Here is a 21,551-nt window from a genome sequence, read left to right as displayed (position 1 = left end):
GCGCTTGGAGGACAATGATTTTGTCAAATGTATAGGCGATCACCTTCGTGAAAAATAATTTTGCAGAGAAAAACGCCGAGTACTATTTGAGAGATGAGAGCATCATTGAGAGACGTGTGTAGGAGGTGTAGTTTCAAGGAGACTTTGAGGAGGAGTCACATACACATATTTTAATAATCATGTTTAAACAAAGAAGAACTACTAATATAATGAATAATACTAATATATGAGCGAGACAGTCCTAATATATAATTAAAAGAGAAAATTATATTTGTTCAACACTTTTAATGGTATTCGTTTTCAAATTTATATAATTATTATTTTGAGTATCGATATTTAATAGCACCACTACAGAGGAATAGGGTCATTCGCCCCTTACAACAAATCATTTTTAATTGTGTATATTCTTCAATTTTTCCATTAGCGACCTGTTGGATGGACAATTGCAAACGATGTACCGGCCGTTGACCTCTTTCTTTCTTAAATGGCCAATATACAGGATGTCACTGAGAAATGGGTCAAGAGAAATTGTCGCTTGTGACTGAATTTGGGTCAAGTGAATTTTCATTTACATTGATTTATTTATTCTAATAATATTGCTGTCATACATAAATGCCGATCAGATAGCTCCAGGCATGTTTGTTTTAAATAAAATAAAGAAGTTCGGTTTCATAAATAGAACACGGCAATACTTCAAGTCCGCCCACATTCTAGCGTTCTACAAAGCGCAGGTCCTGCCACATAATATGGAGTATTGCTAATATTTTTGCTAACATTGCTAACATTGCTAACATCTGGTACACCCCAGTATCTCGAACCATATCTCCGCGTGCAGCGCATAACTGCTAGAATTGTCGGGGACCAAGTGCTCTGTGCTCGATCATCTGACGTTGCGTAGAGACGACGCTTCACTGTGTGTCTTCTACTGCATTTATCATGGGGAGAGTTCCGAAGAGCTGTTTCACCTGATTCCTATCGCCAAATTCCTTCCTTCACTCGACACACCATGGATTAGAATATCCCCACCATCTGGATGTGTGGCCTCCCTCCACAGTGCGGTTTTCAAGCAACTTTCTTCCACATACAACAAAGCTGTGGAATGAGATTTCTAGTGCGGTGTTCCCGGGATGATACGACATGGGTACGATCAAAAGCGTGTACACCTTCCTCAACTGCCAGCAGCGCTTCTGTGATTCCTCTGGTGTTGTAAGAGAAGGCGGTGATCACTTAACATCAGGTCACCACACTCGTTTTTCGTCCTTTTCTTTATAAAAAAATAATTTTTATTATGAAAAAGTCACTTAACAGCTGCTAGGATTTGTAGAGTATGATGATTCTTAGAGGCATGTATCTGATGCATTTACACAAATAATTTATGAAACATGTTATTATTTATTATCTTCTTATCAACCATATGCATAATTAATATATCAACTATAATAATAAATATTAATGTTAAATTATTTATTACAACTCAAACTGATAACATCTGACTTAAGCTATTCAGAGCCTAGTAACTAGACCATAAATTTTTATGTATCATTTATTAACCAATATTCAACTTAAACAAGAGCTGGATACGTGAGTACAACATATAATTTATCGATTAATAATAATGTATTACCTATTACGATTAATAATTTTAAATTTTGCTTATATTGACATGGTCACCCCAAACCATAAGGGTTTGACCAATCACAAAGGTGGAGTGACGTGGTTATTTATGTTAAACACAGAATGTGCCCGCATGGCAGCCCTGATCGATTGCAAACGTCGAGATAAAACGAGCCAAGGCTAGCGAAGGACAATGTTCTCATCCGGTGCGCTTTGTGTACTGTAGCCATGAATTCAGCTTTTAACAAGGCAAAAAAAAATTTTGGCACAAAAGGTATATTGAACAAACAGGCGTCGGAAAACACCAGTACAATTCCGGAAATAATATATTGCATGTTGCTTGTCGTTACTTAAAAGAGTTAGTAACAACAAGAAAACTTGTTTTTGTAAACAACTCTTTTTTTGTCAGTTCAAGGTTTCTTTGCGCCGGTAAATTTCTTTCCAATTCTATCCCCCTGAAAATGTGTTCTGCCCAGGTCACGATACGTGGTGAAATGAAAATTATAAAAAATGTAAGTTTACGCAAATAACTTATGTAAAAAATACAGAGACTATTACATGCGTTTTAATCCATTAAAAGGGATTTAATTTAATTTTATGTGTTTCGGTTAAATCTACAATAAATAACGTAATAAAGTATTACTGTATTCAGATGTAATGTAATATGTTATTTTTATGGATAAAGTGTGCAATGACACCTTGTCCTTGTCAAATATTAAAAATATTTTTATTTTAAGTCACTTATGAACCGTCGATTTGGACAAATAATTTCTGAAACAAATATTTGGAAGCCATTTATTTTCAGTAATTCTGTAGTCTTATTGGAATTTACGTCCTCAACAGTTTTTATCCCTAGATGGATCTCGGAACTGGTGGTATACACACAAAAGCTGACCTTCTTAAAGTCATGTTTTGCATGTTTTACAATATTGTGATATTGGAATTGCTTGATAGTATTGGGTATGTATGTAAGTTGTGTAAAAGACAGGTCCCAACATTGTACATTGGGGAGCACCTGCAGTAACTTTATGGAAATAGATGGTAGTACTTTCCTCCTTAATTTTGAATACGCGTTCATTCAGGTAAGAGTAGGAGTAGGAAGAGTAGCTGTGTGTTGTGCTAGCTGGTTTTGATTTTGCGAACGTTTGACAAGTCTGACAAAGGAGACCCTTGTGTCAGACGCCTGTACAAAGTCTAAGAATACTGAGGCACGACTTCTTATATATTTGCTTTATTCTGTCACATACTTTATGTACTGACTCGTACTTGTTCAGTTTTGGAGCGGTGTTGAAAAACAAAACTGGTGGAGTGGTATCATGGTGGTTATTATTTGCCTTTAAGATTTGCAGTAATTACATGCATACGGTTCGCGTGCATCGTAAAAAAAACAAGCCTAACATGCTACTACAAAAAGCTGTCACTGGAATTAAAATCCTTTTGTATCTGGCTATAAACTTAATAATAATTATACTAAAATCGTGCTGTATTTGGGACTTTAGTGTTGTATTTTTCTGTGAGCTAAGTTTCAACTATAATAATGGAGTTCTATTCAAGACATCCAATGGATTTATCTGACCTAGAGCGTAGGGATACTAAGGTCTTCAGTTCTCCAAAATTATAGTACTTTATTCATCTATTATAATCGCACCTCACGTTCAGAACACTCCCTATACCTTCTGTAATAACAATGAGTCCTTTGACAAATTTTGTCCTGAATATTTCGTCACAACACTAAATACTTATAGACTATTCGTATTTATAATTTTCTTTTTTATGGGAAGGAGACGACCCGGCACACGACGCCGCCGCAAGCAATGCCGTTCAGTCATGACGAATCATGTTATAGCATACCGATGCATGATAACTACAAAATACAAAATTAATGCTCCCAAAGCAAGCCTATGATTCTATCTAATGCAATTACAGTGGATTTTATATAAACCAAAAGAATATATTATTATATATTCATGTTACATTCACAATATTAAACAACCCTTAATATGAATAATTATTATTAGTTGGGCCGAACATCTATTTTCCATACTTCTTTATCTAACCTTCTTGTTATTTAACCGTAAAGTAGGCTTTTTGAATAAGGCGATTCTTTATAACGTTTTTGAATTTCGAAGGTGTAAGACATGTAATATTATTTGAAATTTTATTTAACTTTACACTTAGATAACAAACGAATTTTGTATTTTATTATTACAATGCCTATCATTCGTTCTGTAATTGTTTTTCAATGTATTTAATAATGTCTCCATTTTTGCTAATCATGCTGCGTAATTGCATACGTTTGTGGAGTTTAGTCTCTTTTGATTGAAAAGAGTGGCCGTTGAGTGTCTTGTATGTTCTTCTCACGAGCCCAATAAAGTGCAGAACCTACTTTATACTTTGGGAAGCATTCGTTGATAGCAGGTCTTTTCCAGTACTAACTGATAGTAAGAAACACAAATTTACAATATAAATACAAATTTAATCTTAAAGTATGGTCACTAAACCGTGGAAGTTAATTCGTTGGCAATGCCAATGCCACGAAGCCAGAGAAAGGGGACTAATCGTCGATTAATGGGACAAGTTAGTGAATGGAAATTGATGAGCAGGAAGGAAACAGTGAAGAACTCTTAAATAATAGATGGTTTATACGTTGGGGGTTTTTAAAGATTTAATAATAACTTTTTGGGGTACTTTTATGTGACTTTCTTAGCAATTTTTTTTAAATTCCAACATCCTTTTATTTCGACTTTGGAGAATGTGTGTAGGTTTTTGAAGTATTATGTAAAATTATCCAGTGCCTACTAGAGCAATATACTTACTATTATCTTTTAAAGGTGCTTGCTCCCTCACTGAGAGCATTCGCCTGTATTGTAACAATTTAGATTCAACTTCAAGTATCGATATACGATCATAATATAATACAAGGTGCTCATTTTTGCTTTAGACTATATCAAAATAATAGTGGTAGAATATGAATTTACTGTTTTGGCGTACTGGCTACATTGGATTAAAATAAAACATTTTTGTTGCCAGATTTAAGAATCAATCATTTTTCGAATGATAGCCAACATCGTAGACTTAAAAATTATAACTAAAAGTAAATAATTATAACATTGGTTGGTTTGACTTTAGTAGCTTTTTTAGCTTTAAAAGTAAAGATAGACATTATGAGTTATAGAAATTTAAAATACCGCACAATATCAATGCCGTGTTTGGCAAGGACACAGAAAACTTTGACTTTAACAATGAACCCCGAAGAAGATCAGCCACTGAGGTAAATGATGATGAATTGAATGCTATGGTTGAAGACGATTTACATTACAACTATCAAGGAATTAGTGGCATGCTTTGATGTCAGCACAACCACATATTTGTATCAAATGGGTAAAATAAATAAAGCTTTAGAAATGAGTGGCAATTATGATTTAACTGACTTGCAGAGAGAAACATACGTCGAAGCTTGACTTACCATGTTGAACCAGCATTGAACTCATTAGTGGTCACATCATGGTGTTATTCACTACAGCTTCCTGAAGTCCGATCAAATAAAGTATGGTTTGGTAAAAACGGGCTGAACGACGCTCCAACTATTTTGCGTGTGTGGGAATATATTTGTTATTCCTGCCACGCCTCATGAAACCTCAGCAGCCCCCTCTTCTTCCTAAAGACTTCCAGCAGTGTGTTTGGGGTGTCAAGATGTTGAGGCTGGTAAGTCGCTACACCTGAACTACCGTACCCGATCAAGTTAAAACAGCGGATATGGAGCACTGATGGAGAAACTTGCAGTGAGACAGCTCCGACTCGTCAACCGTGCGATTAGTCCATGGCAAAGCCAAATGCGCTCCGCTCTACTTTAGTAAAACCAATTGTTCTGACGGAAGACGATCATTGGTGGACAAATGCCTCCCCCACGATCTCCACGACGATTGGTCCTTGTCCTTGTATACCCATAGTATATGTTTATGTCGATTCCGAATACGAGTGAGTGTTCTTTAGCTACTTGAGCACACTTCATCTCAACTTGTCGATGAAGCGTCGTGAAAACTATTTGAAGTGTTGAGCAATGGACAACTCAATTGCGGTGAAGGATTACATTAAATTAAAGTGCGTTGCGGTGGTACGTGGGGTCTTTCTGCATCATCTAACTTTAGGAGTTCAGTTACTTCATGGCAACGCCTGACATGCACATCGCTCTACTTCAGTAAAACATTGCTTTTTGCTGTTTTTTTTAAGTTCCTTTTCGACCAAATATTCATTCTATAAACAATACCACTTAAAACAAAATATAAGACAACAGATCAGCTTATTGTGTCAACCATAGACTTATACACAAATAAAATTTGAAAAGATAAATTTATAAACGATGCGAGACTCGAACCCATGATCTCTCGCGAGTCGCATAGTAGTATTATACTATATGTGGCCAGACACACCAAAACCATGTTTGTTTTAAATTAGATAGTAAGATGTGTTAATTAGTTAATTATTATTATTTATTAGTTATTTTTTGCTTTATGTAATATAATTTATCATATTTTGTGTATGTTAGCGCAATAAATAAATATTGTATTTAACCACATAAATGCTAGTATTTTTATTCTGATAAAAAGAGAAATTCGTGCTAAATTATTCCCTAACTATTGATAAATATTCAAAAATGGACAAAGTTAATGTTCAAGTTTTCACTTCTGCCGGCACTCCCGGAGTGCAACCCGTATTTTTTTTTTATATGTAAGAGGGGGCGAACGGGCATGAGGCTCACGGGATGGGGAGTGGTGACGTAAGCGCCCATAGACATCCGCAACAACAGGTGTCAAGATACGTTGCAGGCTTTTAAGGTGGAAGTGTGCTCTTTTCTTAAAGGTCCCTGAGTAGTATCGGTTCGGGAAAACAGCAGCCGGTAATTTATTCCACAAAGTGCGAGGCAAGAAATTTCTTGCAAAACGCGCGCTTGTGGAATGCCAGTCGTCAGCGTGATGGGGTAGGATCTTGACGTAATGACAGATAGTCGGATAACATTAGTTAGTTAATAATTAAATATTGTATTTCTTTTATCGTAGTAATTTTGAAAAAAGGGTTCGCCCGTTTATAATAATTAAATAAAATGGTGAATTTCAGAATGTTCGCCATCCAAACAAAAAAATACCGGCCAAGTGCGAGGTGGACTCGCGCACGAAAGGTATCGTACCATTATCTATAAAAGGGCTAAAATCGTACCTATGTTGTATAGGAGATACGTATTTTACCTACTTAAATATAAATTTTATTCTGTTTTAGTATTTTTTGTTATACCAGCAACGGAAATACATCATCTGTGAAAATTAAACAGACAGATAGACGGACGGACAATTGAGTCTTAGAAATAGGGTTCCGTTTTTAACCCAAAAAGTGATGTTTGATTAGTACATTGTTTTTCATCTTTCCCCTACCACTGAGAATGGTTCTTGAACTTTTATTAAAGGTACGGGACCCTATATAATATGGTTATTTATTAATAAGTTCCATTGAGCCTACGAAATTCCACCCCTTTTATAAGGCATAATGTGTGGTCGCCCGCATGGCAATTGACGTTACTGTGGCTTGAGCTGATGGTGGACCACACACAAATCGTATCCGATAACATTTTTTTATTTTTATTTATGACCTAGTAAGTATCAGGGTAAACAGTCAAAACTTCCAACACACATACTTGAACTACCCCGAATCTTGCAGGTTTCATAACACGATATCGCTTGAGGTTCTGGATCTCTCTTTCATTAAGAGAAAAAATTTAATAAAATAAACATTTTAACTGTTGCTTGTCGATATATTCTTGATAAAGTTATGTAGTTGATAAACACATTAGCAAAGGAGAGTGACACCCTTTCATACATTATTGGGCCAAGATGTCAAAGGATGAAATTAGTGTCAATATATATCTTAAAAATTAAATAAGCATCACTGAGAATTTGAGGATTTTTTGCAATCTGGAAGCTGAGTTATAGGAGGTTTTATAAAATTGAGGTTATGCAATATATCGGCAACAATCTATATTAAAACAGCTGATTTTTGAAATGCGATTGTTTTTTTGTTGTACGATAATGATCGTATAAGTTTAGCAATATCTGAAGTCAAATAGAAAGAAGGAAAATTTCAATAAAACAACGGGAAACACTCAAATGACAAATCGCGTAGGTACGTACAAATGATACTACGAAACGGGTGATTGACAATTGACGTTCTAGACAATTCTGTGGCTGTTACTGTCAGCACAGATTAAAAATACAGAACGAGATTCAGAATCGACTTTTTCTTCGATCGATTTCTTTATAATATTAAGTAGATATATTTTTTTTTACTAAAGACATTATGTTATGTTAATTATAATGTATTTTTTTTTGGTACTTTTATTGAATCAATCATCTGGTGCAAGTGGTTTTGGGTTGAATTGTATTAACTTATTCACATCAATCGATTATATTAATCGATATTCCATTTTAAGATAGTGAAAACTTAATTTTGAGATTTCTCGTTAACTCGATTGTGAATTAGGGTAATTATTTTGAAATAGAAAAATATGTCAATTTTTTTAAACCATATCTCAACTTATTATATTTTGGCCCAAAAATCCCTGTCTCCTTTTCTAGACACTCATAATATTAATTTAACACCAGGACAAACACAAACTTGTTATGCATACTACACGGTTAAGTCGAGTTAGTGAGTTGTTTGCCTGCCGATTTGGAATCCGCCATTTTTATATGATTGTTCATTGAGTAGTTTCATTATGGCGCCATATGTTTTGCGTACCGGTCAGGTACATGAGCCATTATTTGTTTGTGACAGGAAAAAAATCTGGCCGTCCACGTACTGTTCGTATGATAAAGGTGGTCAAAAGCGGTAAGGGAAAGAGTTCAAAGAAATCCTGTACGAAAGCAAAGTATTCTATGTCGGGAGATGAAGATAGCACCTAGAATCATGTCGCGTATCTTAAAAGATAACTTAGGATTTACAGCCTATAAGAGATAACTATAACAGATAAAAAGGATAGGGTGGTAAAATCGAAACAACTGCTGAAGCAGTACGTAAAGGGAGGTACCAGAAAAATTTTGTTTACATTTGAGATTTTTTTTAAAAAATGGAGCAATATTTTAACAACCAAAATGACCGTAGTTAAACTCAAAGCTCTAAGGAAGCTTCCCAATCAGTCGAAGCAGTGCAACGTGGGCACTATCGGACTGAGGTGATGGTTTAGTGGGGTATAAGTCTCCGGCTCCCCCATTATTGGATAAATTTAACTGCAACGAAATTTTAGTTGAAAAGCATGTAACCTTTATTGTAAAGCAGATATCTACACATCCATCATATCTCAAGAGCTATATATAACTGTTATCTAGAAATTATTAATAATTATTGTAACAAAGATTCTATTATTACGACCCAATAAAATATACAATTGACAGACAGACTGACGGGTACTGATAACGGTTAATGTTAATGAGTCGCTAGTTAAGTTTAATATCGTTATTATTTATTATACTAATTAAAAATTCATTAGAATTAATGCTTTTAGGGAACTGGATCAATAATAAGGTTAACCCACAGGAACTCTGCGTCATTTGATAGCTGAAATTTTAGCAGAGCTTTTATTTCTGTTAAACAAAGATCTGAACTACCACAATACCTTTAAGGCCACAATAAATAAGTGTATTTCTAAAAATATTTTATTGAATAATATTTATTAAAAATTCAAACAAAAACTTAGTATATAAATTTTGTAATAAATAAGGTATAAAGAAGACTGAATAATGGTTATAATATATAATAAATCTTAAAAGGCATAAAAAGGCATAAAAGGCATTTATTATCTCAAAATTGATTCCTTTAGAATTCTTTTTGATGTCATTTCTTAAACTACTAGATACTACTACCGCTTCGGAAAGAAATGGCGCTCTGAGAGAGAAGAAGCGGCGCAAGAAACTCTCCCAGCATTCTTTTTTTTGCGCTCTTTTCAATAAAAATATACAATATTGTACAGTCGCTATAAAATAATCACAATCTAGTCCCAGGCTGTCCGATCATTTAGATATTCAGCAGTGGAGTAATAGGATTTACGACAGAGCCATTTTTTTATAAAACATTTAAATTTATTTATAGATAATGCCTGAAAAGTGGCTGGGACTTTATTGTAGAAGTGTATACATTTACCCTTAAAGCTATTATGTATCTTATGAAGCCTACTAGAATTAGTTACAAGCAATCCCTTATTTCTAGTGTTATAATAATGAAAATCACTATTAAGAGCAAAAAGGTGACGATTTTTGTGAACATATATTAAATTTTCATAAATGTACTGACAATAAACAGTCATAATATTTATTTCTTTAAATTTTTCTTTGAGAGACTGTCTATAACCAAGCTGATATATAGCACGAACAGCTCTCTTTTGCAGTGCAAACACTATATCAATTTCAGCAGCATGACCCCATAGTAATATACCGCACGTCATGATGCTGTGAAAATAACTAAAGTACACTAATCTAGCGGTCGCAACATTCGTGTACTCTTTAATCTTTCTAACTGCATATGCCGCAGAGCTGAGTCCATCTGCTAGATGGATAATATGTGGACCTTACTGAAGCTTTTTATCTAACGTGATACCCAAGAAGACCGTAGTGTCCACAAGTTCCAATCTCTGGTCATTTATAAGTACGTTGGTTTGTACCTCCGCTGTGTTTGGTGTAATGAACCGTAAACACTTTGTTTTTTTACTGTTTCACTTAGGTCTTGATAATTTTCTAATGAATGTTTATTAGTTGTGCTGGAGCAGTGGCACATATTATTATTATTATTATTGTTTATAAAGGATTCAAAGCGTTCCATGTTTTCATTGCCTAATTTAATTAAGCAATCAGCCTGCTTTATATGTTCTAATATTTGCTCCTGCGCTGAATTACATTTTTGAGTAATGTTTTGCAACATTGTTTCTAGAGAAGATATTTTATTATTTAATATATCTGTATCAATTTTATGTATTGCATGGGACTCTGTTAATTCTTTATTATATTTTTGTAATTTTTTCAGCAGCTCTTGGTTTTTTGACCTAATTTTGCAAAATTTTTGGCCTAGGAATTGGTTATTAAGGAGTTTGCTATTTTTTGCTATAAGCCTTTTGATTTTTAAATATTTCTTTATCTTTTTATGAGAATTTGTTGTAATATAATTCTTATTATTAGTGGAGCTTTCATTTGTTAAATCTACAGTTACCATGCTTTGTTTTTGAAGCAATTCAGACTCAAGTATGTTTATTTGACTTAAAGTCCATTCAAATTCAGAACTACATTTGTCAAATGAATTAATGACTTTATGTAAGCTGTCCCTTTCTAAGGTTAAATCTAAACATTTTTGGTGCATGTCTGCCAGCTCGGACTTAAGAGAAGAATTTGTTTTAAATACTTTTTGGATCTCCAATTCACACTCTTCCCGTTCATTTAAAAGTGTTTGACAAAGATCCTTTGACTTCTTTAGCTCCTTAGCAGCACAGCTCACCTTGTTTTCCATATCTTTCATGGTAGCCTTCCGGGTTTGCATAGTGAGGCTTGAAGTCTTGGGAACTTGTAGGCAGTAGTTAAGTAACTGTCAAAATATAAAGCTATGTATAATCTTGTTATAATAGTGTGTGAGAAGAGGATACAGGTTTACAGAATCTAGAAATTAACTCCAAAAGTGCAGAACTCAATGGTTTACTATGGTTAATTGCCAATTAGATTAGTTACTATATTTTTCCTTGCTATTATTAGTATGTATAGCGTAAGAAGGATGATGGTGAATATTGCATGCGGCAGTTGATGTTGTGGTCTTCAGCTCAGCTTCCACGTTTTTGTCAAGTTGAGAGAGACAAACAGGGCCAATGTAGTGAGTATGAACGTAACTCACAACTGTAAGTAGTGTAAAAGTGTTATAAATTGTATATAGCTACGAAACGAACAACGCACTACAACGCTAACAACTATTAGTTGTAAGTAAATAGAACAAAATACTTTTGTAATATGACAGTTGGGCTGGTACAACTAAGTTAGTATTCCATTATCTTCTTGAGATTATTGCGATATTCCACACTTATTTTATATAATTTATAACTTTAATGTACACAATAGCAAATCAAGATTTATTGATTTTCAATATTTCTAATTATTTAAAATAAAATTAAAATCAGTTGTTAATTTTACGTCTCAGTGCCAGGGTTGCCAACCTAGCATCTCTTAAACTATCTGTCCGAAACGTTTCATAACGTCTAAGATCGTTGGGATTGAAACAGGAAATAATAAAGCCGAAGGTGAAGTGAATTCTTATCGAAAACTTTAATATTGGGGGCCAGAACATTAAATTATTTGGTATATAAACCCGTTCTGAAATTTGGATATCATCTAAGTTTTGGAAATCATCTAAGTTTTAGACATTAAATTTTGTAATGGCGGAATTCAAAGTCAAATTCAAATATTTTATTCAAAATAGGATATAGATATCACTTATTAAAAGTTAAGAACCACCATCCATTGAAAAAAGTTTGCCACAGATCTGAGAAGAACGGGCAAGAAACTCAGCGGGCTTTATCTAATATATAATTCTCGTGTCACGGTGTTTGCTACCAAACTCCGAAACGGCTGAACCGATTGGTATGAAATTTTGTGTTTATATCGGGTAGGTCTAAGAATCGCCCAACATTTGTTTTTTGTACCCCAAAAATTCTTTTACGTTTTTTTATTAATTTACATGGCGATACAACGTTTGCCGGGATAGCTAGTTTTTTCATAAAAAATATGGTTGCATATTCTATATACTTTATAGCCTGAGGTCGGTCGCTCCATTCCCAATCTGTGGTATCATTAAGAAAGTAATTAATGTTATAGAACCTAACCTTTACGAAACAAATGTTTTTAACAATTCTTTTGAATATCGTTATACTTTTAGTTTATGTTTGTTCCTGGTGTAAACAGTTTCTAGCTAATTACAAAATCTTATGTGCCGATGTACAAACCTAATATTATCAAGAATATAAATGATGAATGGCTGGGTATAACCATCAATGGTACACCATTGAATAGCTGGTGATTAAGTCGGCGCTTCTTACTTAAACCATATTTTCTACCAGTGTTCGGGCTTAATTGAAAGTCTATAAAGACGTACTTTTTCTACAAAAATATTTTATGTGTTTTAACTTAAAAATGCCCAGTAAAATCTTCAAGTATTTAAAACATGGTACTTCAAAAGTTGGTGCTCTAGTATTCTCATGCCTTAGTTTTAAATTTAATTTTTCTTGGATATTTTAAGTATACCTACACTAGAAACTTCTTTAAAAATCTGTACTTATATCTACAGGTAGAGGAATGTTTGTGACATTTTGAGCGACTTGCATCTAGACGAAAAAGGCTTTTTACGGATCTCTCATTTGAAAGTCCCGTTGCGAAAATATATTTAGAAACAAAATAATTTATGACAAACAGTATACTTCACTTAGAGTAAGTACACATTAGGCGTTTTGAAGCGAGCGTTTAAGGGACGCGCGTTTTAAGAATAAAGAGTTCAAACGCCAGACATGCTTTGTAAGTTCGTTTGAATGCTTTGCGCGCTCTTTATAACACGAGCTGTTATTTTGTCGTATATATATTATATCGCACTTTTACATGTAATATTCATTAAAATAGAGATAGAAAAGCATTTGAAATCAAATCAGGATCCATTTTCAAACTGAGTCAGTAATAAGGATAACTTTGTTAACGCGCCGTTTATAGGTCTAAAAACGCTGAACGCCTTATGTGTACTTGCACTTGAATTGAAACATAAAACGCATATTTTAACGTCCACTCAAAATGCACATAAACGTCGTAGTTCAAGAACATTTTATAAGTCTGTCGACCCTAACCACTGAAGCGTCATGTATTTAATGTGTTCCAAGAAAATTATATTAATATATTGCCATTTTAAGCCATGATTACCATTTTTTTTAATATTATGAGAGAGTGAATGATCATTATGACTTTTAATATTATTTTAATTTACTTGTATCACTTATTATTTTCAAAGCGAGCGTTTAGGGCATATATATAAAATAGGTTTAGGGCGAGTTGCATCATAGTAGCTGTTATAGTTAAGACTTAAGTCAAATTTAACATTTACAGTAACGCTGCCTTTAACATAGATTGCAGGATGTGTTACACCATCGTATTCAAAGTCAGTCATAGTCAAATAAACTTTATTCAATTAGGCTTAAACTAAGCGTTCTTGCATCGTCTTTACAAATACTTCTTTTAAATTAATGAATTTACCATATGTTCGTAAAATGTTGGGGTCGTGAGAAGAACATATAAGAAACTGATTAACATTATTCCATAAAAAGTAATAAAGAATAACCTGTTTAAATATAAATTACTAGCTGACCCCACAGAGATTGTTCTGTAGATTATAAAAAAAAAAATACTGTTTTATAGGAATTTGCTAATAAAATTTCAAAACATCAAGAATTGTTTCGTAAAAAATGCTCCCTGTTGTTATAATGAAATTTTTTCACAGAGGAACTGTCAAACCGTGCGTCACTAAATTCTCTCATAGAAAATAGGTTCATACAAAACAAATATTGAAAATAAAAATAATTATGGGTCCCAAATCGAAATAAAAACTATCCTATCTCTCAAGTTGAAGTAAACGAAACTCCATGAAGTGATCCCCATTAAAGGCATAAAGGCATTTATTTTCTCAAAATTGATTCCTTTAGAATTCTTTTTGATGTCATTTCTTATACTACTAGATACTACTACCGCTTCGAAAAACAAATGGCGCTCTGAGAGAGAAGAAGCGGCGCAAGAAACTCTCCCAGCATTCTTTTTTTGCGCTCTTTTCAATAAAAATATACAATATTGTACAGCCATATCTATCACTATAAAATAATCACAATCTAGTCCCAGGCTGTCCGATCATTTAGATATTCAGCAGTGGAGTAATAGGATTTACGACAGAGCCATTTTTTCATAAAACATTTAAATTTATTTATAGATAATGCCTGAACAGTGGCTGGGACTTTATTATAGAAGTGTATACATTTACCCTTAAAGCTTATGAAGCCTACTAGAACTAGTTACAAGCAATCCCTTATTTCTAGTGTTATAATAATAAAAATCACTATTAAGTGCAAAAAGGTGACGATTTTTGTGAACATATATTAAATTTTCATAAATGTACTGACAATGAACAGTCATTATATTTATTTCTTTAAATTTTTCTTTGAGAGACTGTCTATAACCAAGTTAATATATAGCACGAACAGCTCTCTTTTGCAGAGCAAACACTATATCAATGTCAGTCATTAAAATCCGTTCATTAGTTTAGGAGTCCATCGCGGACAAACAACGTGTCACGTAATTTATATATATTAAGATTGTATATTGGATGCATCAACCTTTAGTGCTTGAATTCATTGTTTGTGTAATATTTCTGTCTGATTTCTATCACAATTAGTTGCATCCAACAATGATTTATTAACTATAACAGGTCGACATGGCACTACAAGCAGCACCTGTTCACAAGTTAACGCATGGACCAACCATCGTTCCCCTCGCACATTTTTGAGCGAAGAAGACGACCCGGCACATGACGAACCATGTATATCTAACATACCTACGTATAATAACTAATGTATGCCCACAAGATTACAAAATGTATGCCCACAAAACAATCCCACAAATGATTCTATATTCGTTGGCATAGTTAAAGTTAAAAAATGAATATCAAGTCAATATCAATCTTTTCACATCTATTTAGCTATTTAACATTAAAGTTTTAGTTTTAATTTTTAGGTTATAACCTACAAATTGTCAAAAGGTGCAACATAATTTTTACTTTACCGGTACTTTAACATGTTTGTTATTGCTAAAGTTAGTTGATGCAACTCTGTCATAAACTTCATGGGCTTGGTTTCCCTTTCACCCCAATACCAATTAAAAGAGAATATAACAAATGCTTACGAGAAAGCTCAGTGTCTCTCAGAGGGCTATGCACGGAATTTCCCTGCGTGATCGAATCAGAAATGAGGAGATCCATAGGAGAACCAAAGTCACCGACATAGCGCAGTTGGTTGCGAAAATGAAGTGGCAGTGGGCAGGACACATAGTTCGACGGACAGATGGGCATTGGGGCAGTAAAGTCCTCGAATGGCGACCACGTATTGGAAGACGTAGTGATGGTAGGCTCCCCAGGATGGACCGACGATCTGCTCAAGATCGCCGGAACAGGTTGGATGAAGGCAGCGCAGGACTGATCGTCATGGCGATCTTTAGGAGAGGCCTTTGCCAGCAGTGGACGTCTTCCGGCTGAAATGAAGATAACAAGTACAAAAAGTTCAGAAGCAATTTACCTAAGCGACATAATATTTTTTTTTAATTTTTGATTATTAAATATAAATATTTAATTAAATATATCTAAGAAATTTTATTTCTGTATATTATAATACTAGCTGACCCGACAGACGTTGTTCTGTTCATAATAAAAAAAAACTCTTGCGGGTGGAATTTCGTAAAATCCGTTCTTAGCTGACATCTACTCGGTGAAAAGAATATTCCTACCAAAATTCAAGTCTTTAGCTCTAATGGTTCCAGAGATATCGTAATGAGTGACTATATACGTGGAAATCTCTTATATATATATATAAATATATACAGATTGCTATATTTAGTAAAAAAAACCGTGTGGTGTCGTGAGACACCGGAGAGGAACGAAGTTCCTTTATAACATTAATTTTAATCATTTACTTAAAAAAATGGGCAGTTTCCACTGAATTCTACTGTTAAAATAAAAAAAGTGTGTGTATACTTATGTATGCACGCAAGAAGTTATACTTCGTCGTCGTGCTATTTTACGTTTGTAGAAAGAACAATATTGTAAAAATCGTGAAATTAATTATTGAATTGGCTTGAATCCTTTGCCTGTCCTAATAATGGACGAAGAAACCGATAAATTAATTGATGTCGCAAACGTAAGAAAATTTCTGTAAACTTATTTTTAGATGTCATTGTGCGCGCGCAACGTAATAGTCAAGGAAATTTATCTTTAATAACATCAAAAAGGTATACATAATGTGCATGTTTTTTTTATATCAATGTAATTTTGCAGTTATAAACCTATTTAAATATGGTTTAAGTATTCGTTTATTCTATTTTGGTTTGGTTTTTCCTTGTTACCAATGCTCGAAATAAATAAAATAAACAATCAATGTAATTTGTCAGAAATGTGTCTAATGTCAATAATTGTTACTTGTCAATTATTTATATATCTATATATATATAAATGAATTGCTGTTCGTTAGTCTCGCTAAAACTCGAGAACGGCTGGACCGATTTGGCTAATTTTGGTCTTGAATTATTCGTGGAAGTACAGGGAAGGTTTAAAAGATGAATAAATAGGAAAGTACTCGGAATTAAATAAAAAGAACATATTTGTTTTTCCATTGATGCGTACCCCGTCGAATTTATTGACGCAACGGTTTGACAGTTATGCTGTGAAACAATTTCATTACAACAACAGAGTGCATTTTTACGAAGCAATTCTTGATGTTATGATATATTATTGACAAATTCATAAAAAAAACATTATTTTATGTCTTATATACAGAACAACGTCTATGGGGTCAGTTAGTAAATAATAATAATCTTACGTTCCGGACGTTTTTTCCCGATTAGGGTACCCCTCTGCATCGTCCCAAGGAACTACGTTAAAAAAAACGGTGAAAATATGATGCGATATGATCTACTCTGGCATATTATTCATCGAGAAAATGTATCCAAATCATGTTTCGGGTATTGTAATATTATAAGTAAAATAGTTATAAAAGAGATCTGTCATCAGACCACATAATTAGAAATCTAGAAAATTTAAATAGCGTCTCTTTAAGTTAGGCCATGAAGTACAGAATAAAGAAGAGGCCCTTGAGAGGAGACATCAGTTATCATTTTTCCATAGAATTGCTCTCGACGGCTTTGGATTTGACAAGGTTTTCAACCCCAGATCAATATTTTTCTAAACTAGATCAATATCAGTATGCGTTATTATTAGAGCAACTACTGTTTGTATTATTTCAAAATTAAAGGATTATTGTTCTTTCTACAAATGTAAAATAGCACAAGGAATATTTTAAAGGATTTTTGTTTTCTTACGCCAACTTACACTACAGACACACACACACTTTTTTAGACAGGTCTTTACATTCAATCCTCATTTAAAATTAATCTCAAAGACGATCAATATTAACATCAACAAATATTTCACCATCGTTAAAGTCAACAACTAGGCCCAAAATATTGCATTGCATCCGCCAGCCGCCTGCACGTCTGGGAATCGAATCCAAGTCCAGTCACGTACAGTCTAGACGCTCGGTGTTGTATGCAAATATATACAATTGTGTCACGATTTTCGGCAATCGTTTTAGCATTCGATAAAAGATTTCGGCTTTAAGAAGAAGCTCGTCTTTTATATTACTTTATAAACTTAAAAAATACCTTTGTATTTTTAAATAAATAAATAAATAAAATTACCTTGAGTCAACATGAAATATTTTAGTAAGAAATGAAGTGTTTTTTTACAGTGTCACGAGTTCAATTGATTTTCATCCAAAAAATCCATCTAAAAAAGTGCCCAACGTGTCTAAAGAGGACATTTATTACCATTGGATGAAAGAAGAATATTGAAAGTACAATGTAGAGGAAAAGTTTGTCCAAGGTGTTTTTTCCACTCTTCCGAAAATGAGTAAGTAAAACCTTCATTTGTTGACAAGAGTAATATATTATAGATCTTCTATAATACATTTTAGCTCTCCAAGTCGTGCCCGATTTGAGCATACAAATATTTCACATAAGTATGTATATCTTTTATTATAATCTTGTCTATGTTTTATCATTTCAGTCGATACTGTTACTTAGTGGTATACTTGCCTGTTCGAACAGCGATGGAACAATGTCATTAAACACTGTACTTCACTTCAATTCACCGCCTGCAACTATATTCTAATGTAAGTACTGTTCTCACCTCTGAGCCTTTGCTCCCCAGTATCAGCTTCATCCATTTGACCGCATACAAAGAACAGTGGCTCGCATCATCGACAATCGGTTTTCTTGTATGGAAAAGGAGGACTAACGAGTATACGGGTCACCTGGTGTTAAGTGATCAGCGCTGCCCACATTTTTTTTCGGTGGCAGGAATCAGGTGAAACAGGTCTTCGGAAAACTCCTTTATGTAGAGATCTGGGTTCTCTCTGCATCTTCTACCGCATGTATCACGGGGTTGTTCAGGTTGACATCACCAGTAGCTGAATTCCGCTACCGTACAATACGTAAAAATGCGAAATTTCACCAGCATCGTGTTGATGTCATATGGCATAGAACCCCGTGCATTTGGCGGGGTACTTCTCGCCTCGCAGCCACTTTGTGGAATCAATTACTAGCTGCAGTTTACCAGAACCGATACGACTTCAAGCATAGAACATACTCTCAAATCAAAGGCCGGCAAAGCATCTCTTGACCCCTGGTGTTGCGGATGTTTGGATTACATTATCGGTCTACATCCTAAATTTATACTAGTCGTTTCTGAGGTAGGTTTTTCTAGCGATTTACGTTTGTATAATTTTAATTGCATAGCTACTATTTAAGTACAGTTTGTATTGTTCTAGGTCAATAACTAATTAGTCTATCCGGTAATCGGTTGAAACGAGGATTTAATTCAATGGCCTTTTAATGTAAATTATTATTTTGCTTTACAAATATATCATCATCATTAGCCAGAATAAGTCCACTACTGATCAAAGGCCTCCCAAAAAGATTTCCACTACGATCAGTCCTGCGCTACCCTCAGGTACAAATATATACTTCAAGTTTGCTGTTTATATACATGTCATGACAATGTCAAAAGAATTAACTGTTTCAATGATTATTTAATTCTTCCTAATTTTACAATACAGCTTTCCCTTAACGCACTTACAGAAACCCTAGACTTAAACGCTATGTGATTAAATCGTATGTCTAATTTTGTGGTAGCAACAGTCTGTGTCCGGCTCGCCTTTTAAATAGTCTTTATTGTTGGTACCCGAATGTCGACGTGCATATGTTATTATATTCGCATTGTTTTGGTTTCATGGATTTGCCTACATAACAACGAATGGTTTTGTATGGCTGGTTTTGATCCCTTACAACTCGTTCGCATTCAGTACACAAAGCTTCGCCACTCTATTTATATGACAATAAGGAATAAGACGCGCAGTACGTTTAGCTGATAGTAATTGATACGCCCTACCCGTTATAATGCAGTTCCGCTCATGGCTCATGAAAAAACCAAAAAATTCTGAGCGGCACTACAATAATTGGGCTTGTTACCTTTGAACATAAGCTGTTAAGTCTCATTTGCCCATTAATATCACTGGCTACGGCGCCCTTCAGACCAAAACACAATTATTATTACACATTACTGCTTCACGGTAGAAAAAGGCGACGTTGTGGTACCCATAATCTAGCCGGTATCCTGTGTAACATAGCCTCCCACTCATTCGACACCCTCGGGCCTGGGATTTTCCCTATTCATATTATGCCCCCTTCCCTATTCTCTATTGCTCTAACCTCATTTTTTTTTTAATTTTCAGCCACATTTTAATATCTAAGAGGGGGCTAACGGGCTCTTGCCAGTTTATCCTCTGACTCACATGATGGGAGGTGGTTAGGTATGGCCCATGGACATCAACAGCACCAAAGGTCAAGGGATGTGTTGCCGGCCCTTAAGATAAGAGTATTCTCTCAGCTTGAAAGTCCCTAAAGTTCAACTCACAACCAAACTGTGGAATGAGCTTCCATGCGCAGTGTTGTAATATAACCATACGACTTTTATAAAAATGGATACACATTACACATTCTCTTGTGATTCCTCTGGTGTTGCAAAAATGTGTGGGCGGTGATCACTTGACACAGACCACACATACATCCGTATGTTCACCTGTATGAAGTTAAGCAACTGGCCTTAAAAATACGCCAATATGTATACGGCATCACAAGGCATTCGCTATTTAAAATTAAAATATTTATATCAAGCACCCACTCAAAATAGTTTAGACCTGGAAAAATGCTACCTTACAAGGTTTGCTTTGCAACATGAGCCGATCGACCAAATCGTAAGCCGCACATCATGATCAACTTGAAACATTAATCAACAATGGTTAGGTCAGTAGTTCCCTGAATCGGAGTGCCAGACGACGCCTTTGAATTAGAACGAGTCACGTCGTCAACGTTAAAATATGAACGTCAAAAAGTTAAATTTCGTATTCTTGTTTTACGGTTCAGCTCCGCTTGTGATGAAGTAACATTCCGATTTAGGGAAATCGTATGATGCGTATTCTCCTAATAAGATGGAAAGTCAATTGCTGGGAGATAAAGCAAATTTCCAAATACAACAAAAAATTTGACTTTTGGTTGAATTGATAACTTCAATCATCATTTAATAGAGCATGGATAACACTTATAATAGGAGTAGAAGTACCTATTTAAGATATTGGTAGAACAATATCAGTAACTGCGAGCGATCTTGTCGTTCAAATGTAGTTGATGCGCGGCTTCAATTCAGTTAACGGTCTAGGAAAATGATAGGAGAATACCAATCTAGAGCAAAACGGGGATAGAATTGGAACCTATTGTCAATGATTTTGAAATTACCAGAATTTCACTACCGCGCGTTTCACTAGAAACTTTTTACCACGCACAGCTACTTTGTGGAATGATTTGCCGGCTTTTGTATTGCCGAGCCTAGGGACCTTAAAGCCCAACATATTCCCATCTCAAAAGCCTTGAGCACTGGCAATTCCGATCTCCATAAGTAGCTGGTTTTTTAATTTCCATCAGGTAAGCCTAATAATAAAAATAAAAAAAGGTTCAATTCTAAGA

General features: G+C 34.5%; 1 protein-coding gene across 1 annotated transcript in view; it reads right to left on the bottom strand.

The window, feature by feature from the left end:
* Nucleotides 1-21,445: 21,445 nt before the first annotated feature.
* Nucleotides 21,446-21,551, bottom strand: part of LOC126970352 (uncharacterized) — a 38,858-nt gene continuing 38,752 nt past the window's right edge. The window contains exon 5 of the mRNA XM_050816207.1: nt 21,446-21,478. Coding sequence (XP_050672164.1) covers nt 21,446-21,478 — 33 coding nt within the window. The remainder of the gene's footprint in view (nt 21,479-21,551) is intronic.

The sequence above is a fragment of the Leptidea sinapis genome, chromosome 20 (genome assembly GCF_905404315.1).
Source record: "Leptidea sinapis chromosome 20, ilLepSina1.1, whole genome shotgun sequence".
NCBI classification, from domain to species: Eukaryota; Metazoa; Arthropoda; class Insecta; order Lepidoptera; family Pieridae; genus Leptidea; species Leptidea sinapis.
This window is presented reverse-complemented; position numbering and strand designations above follow the sequence as displayed.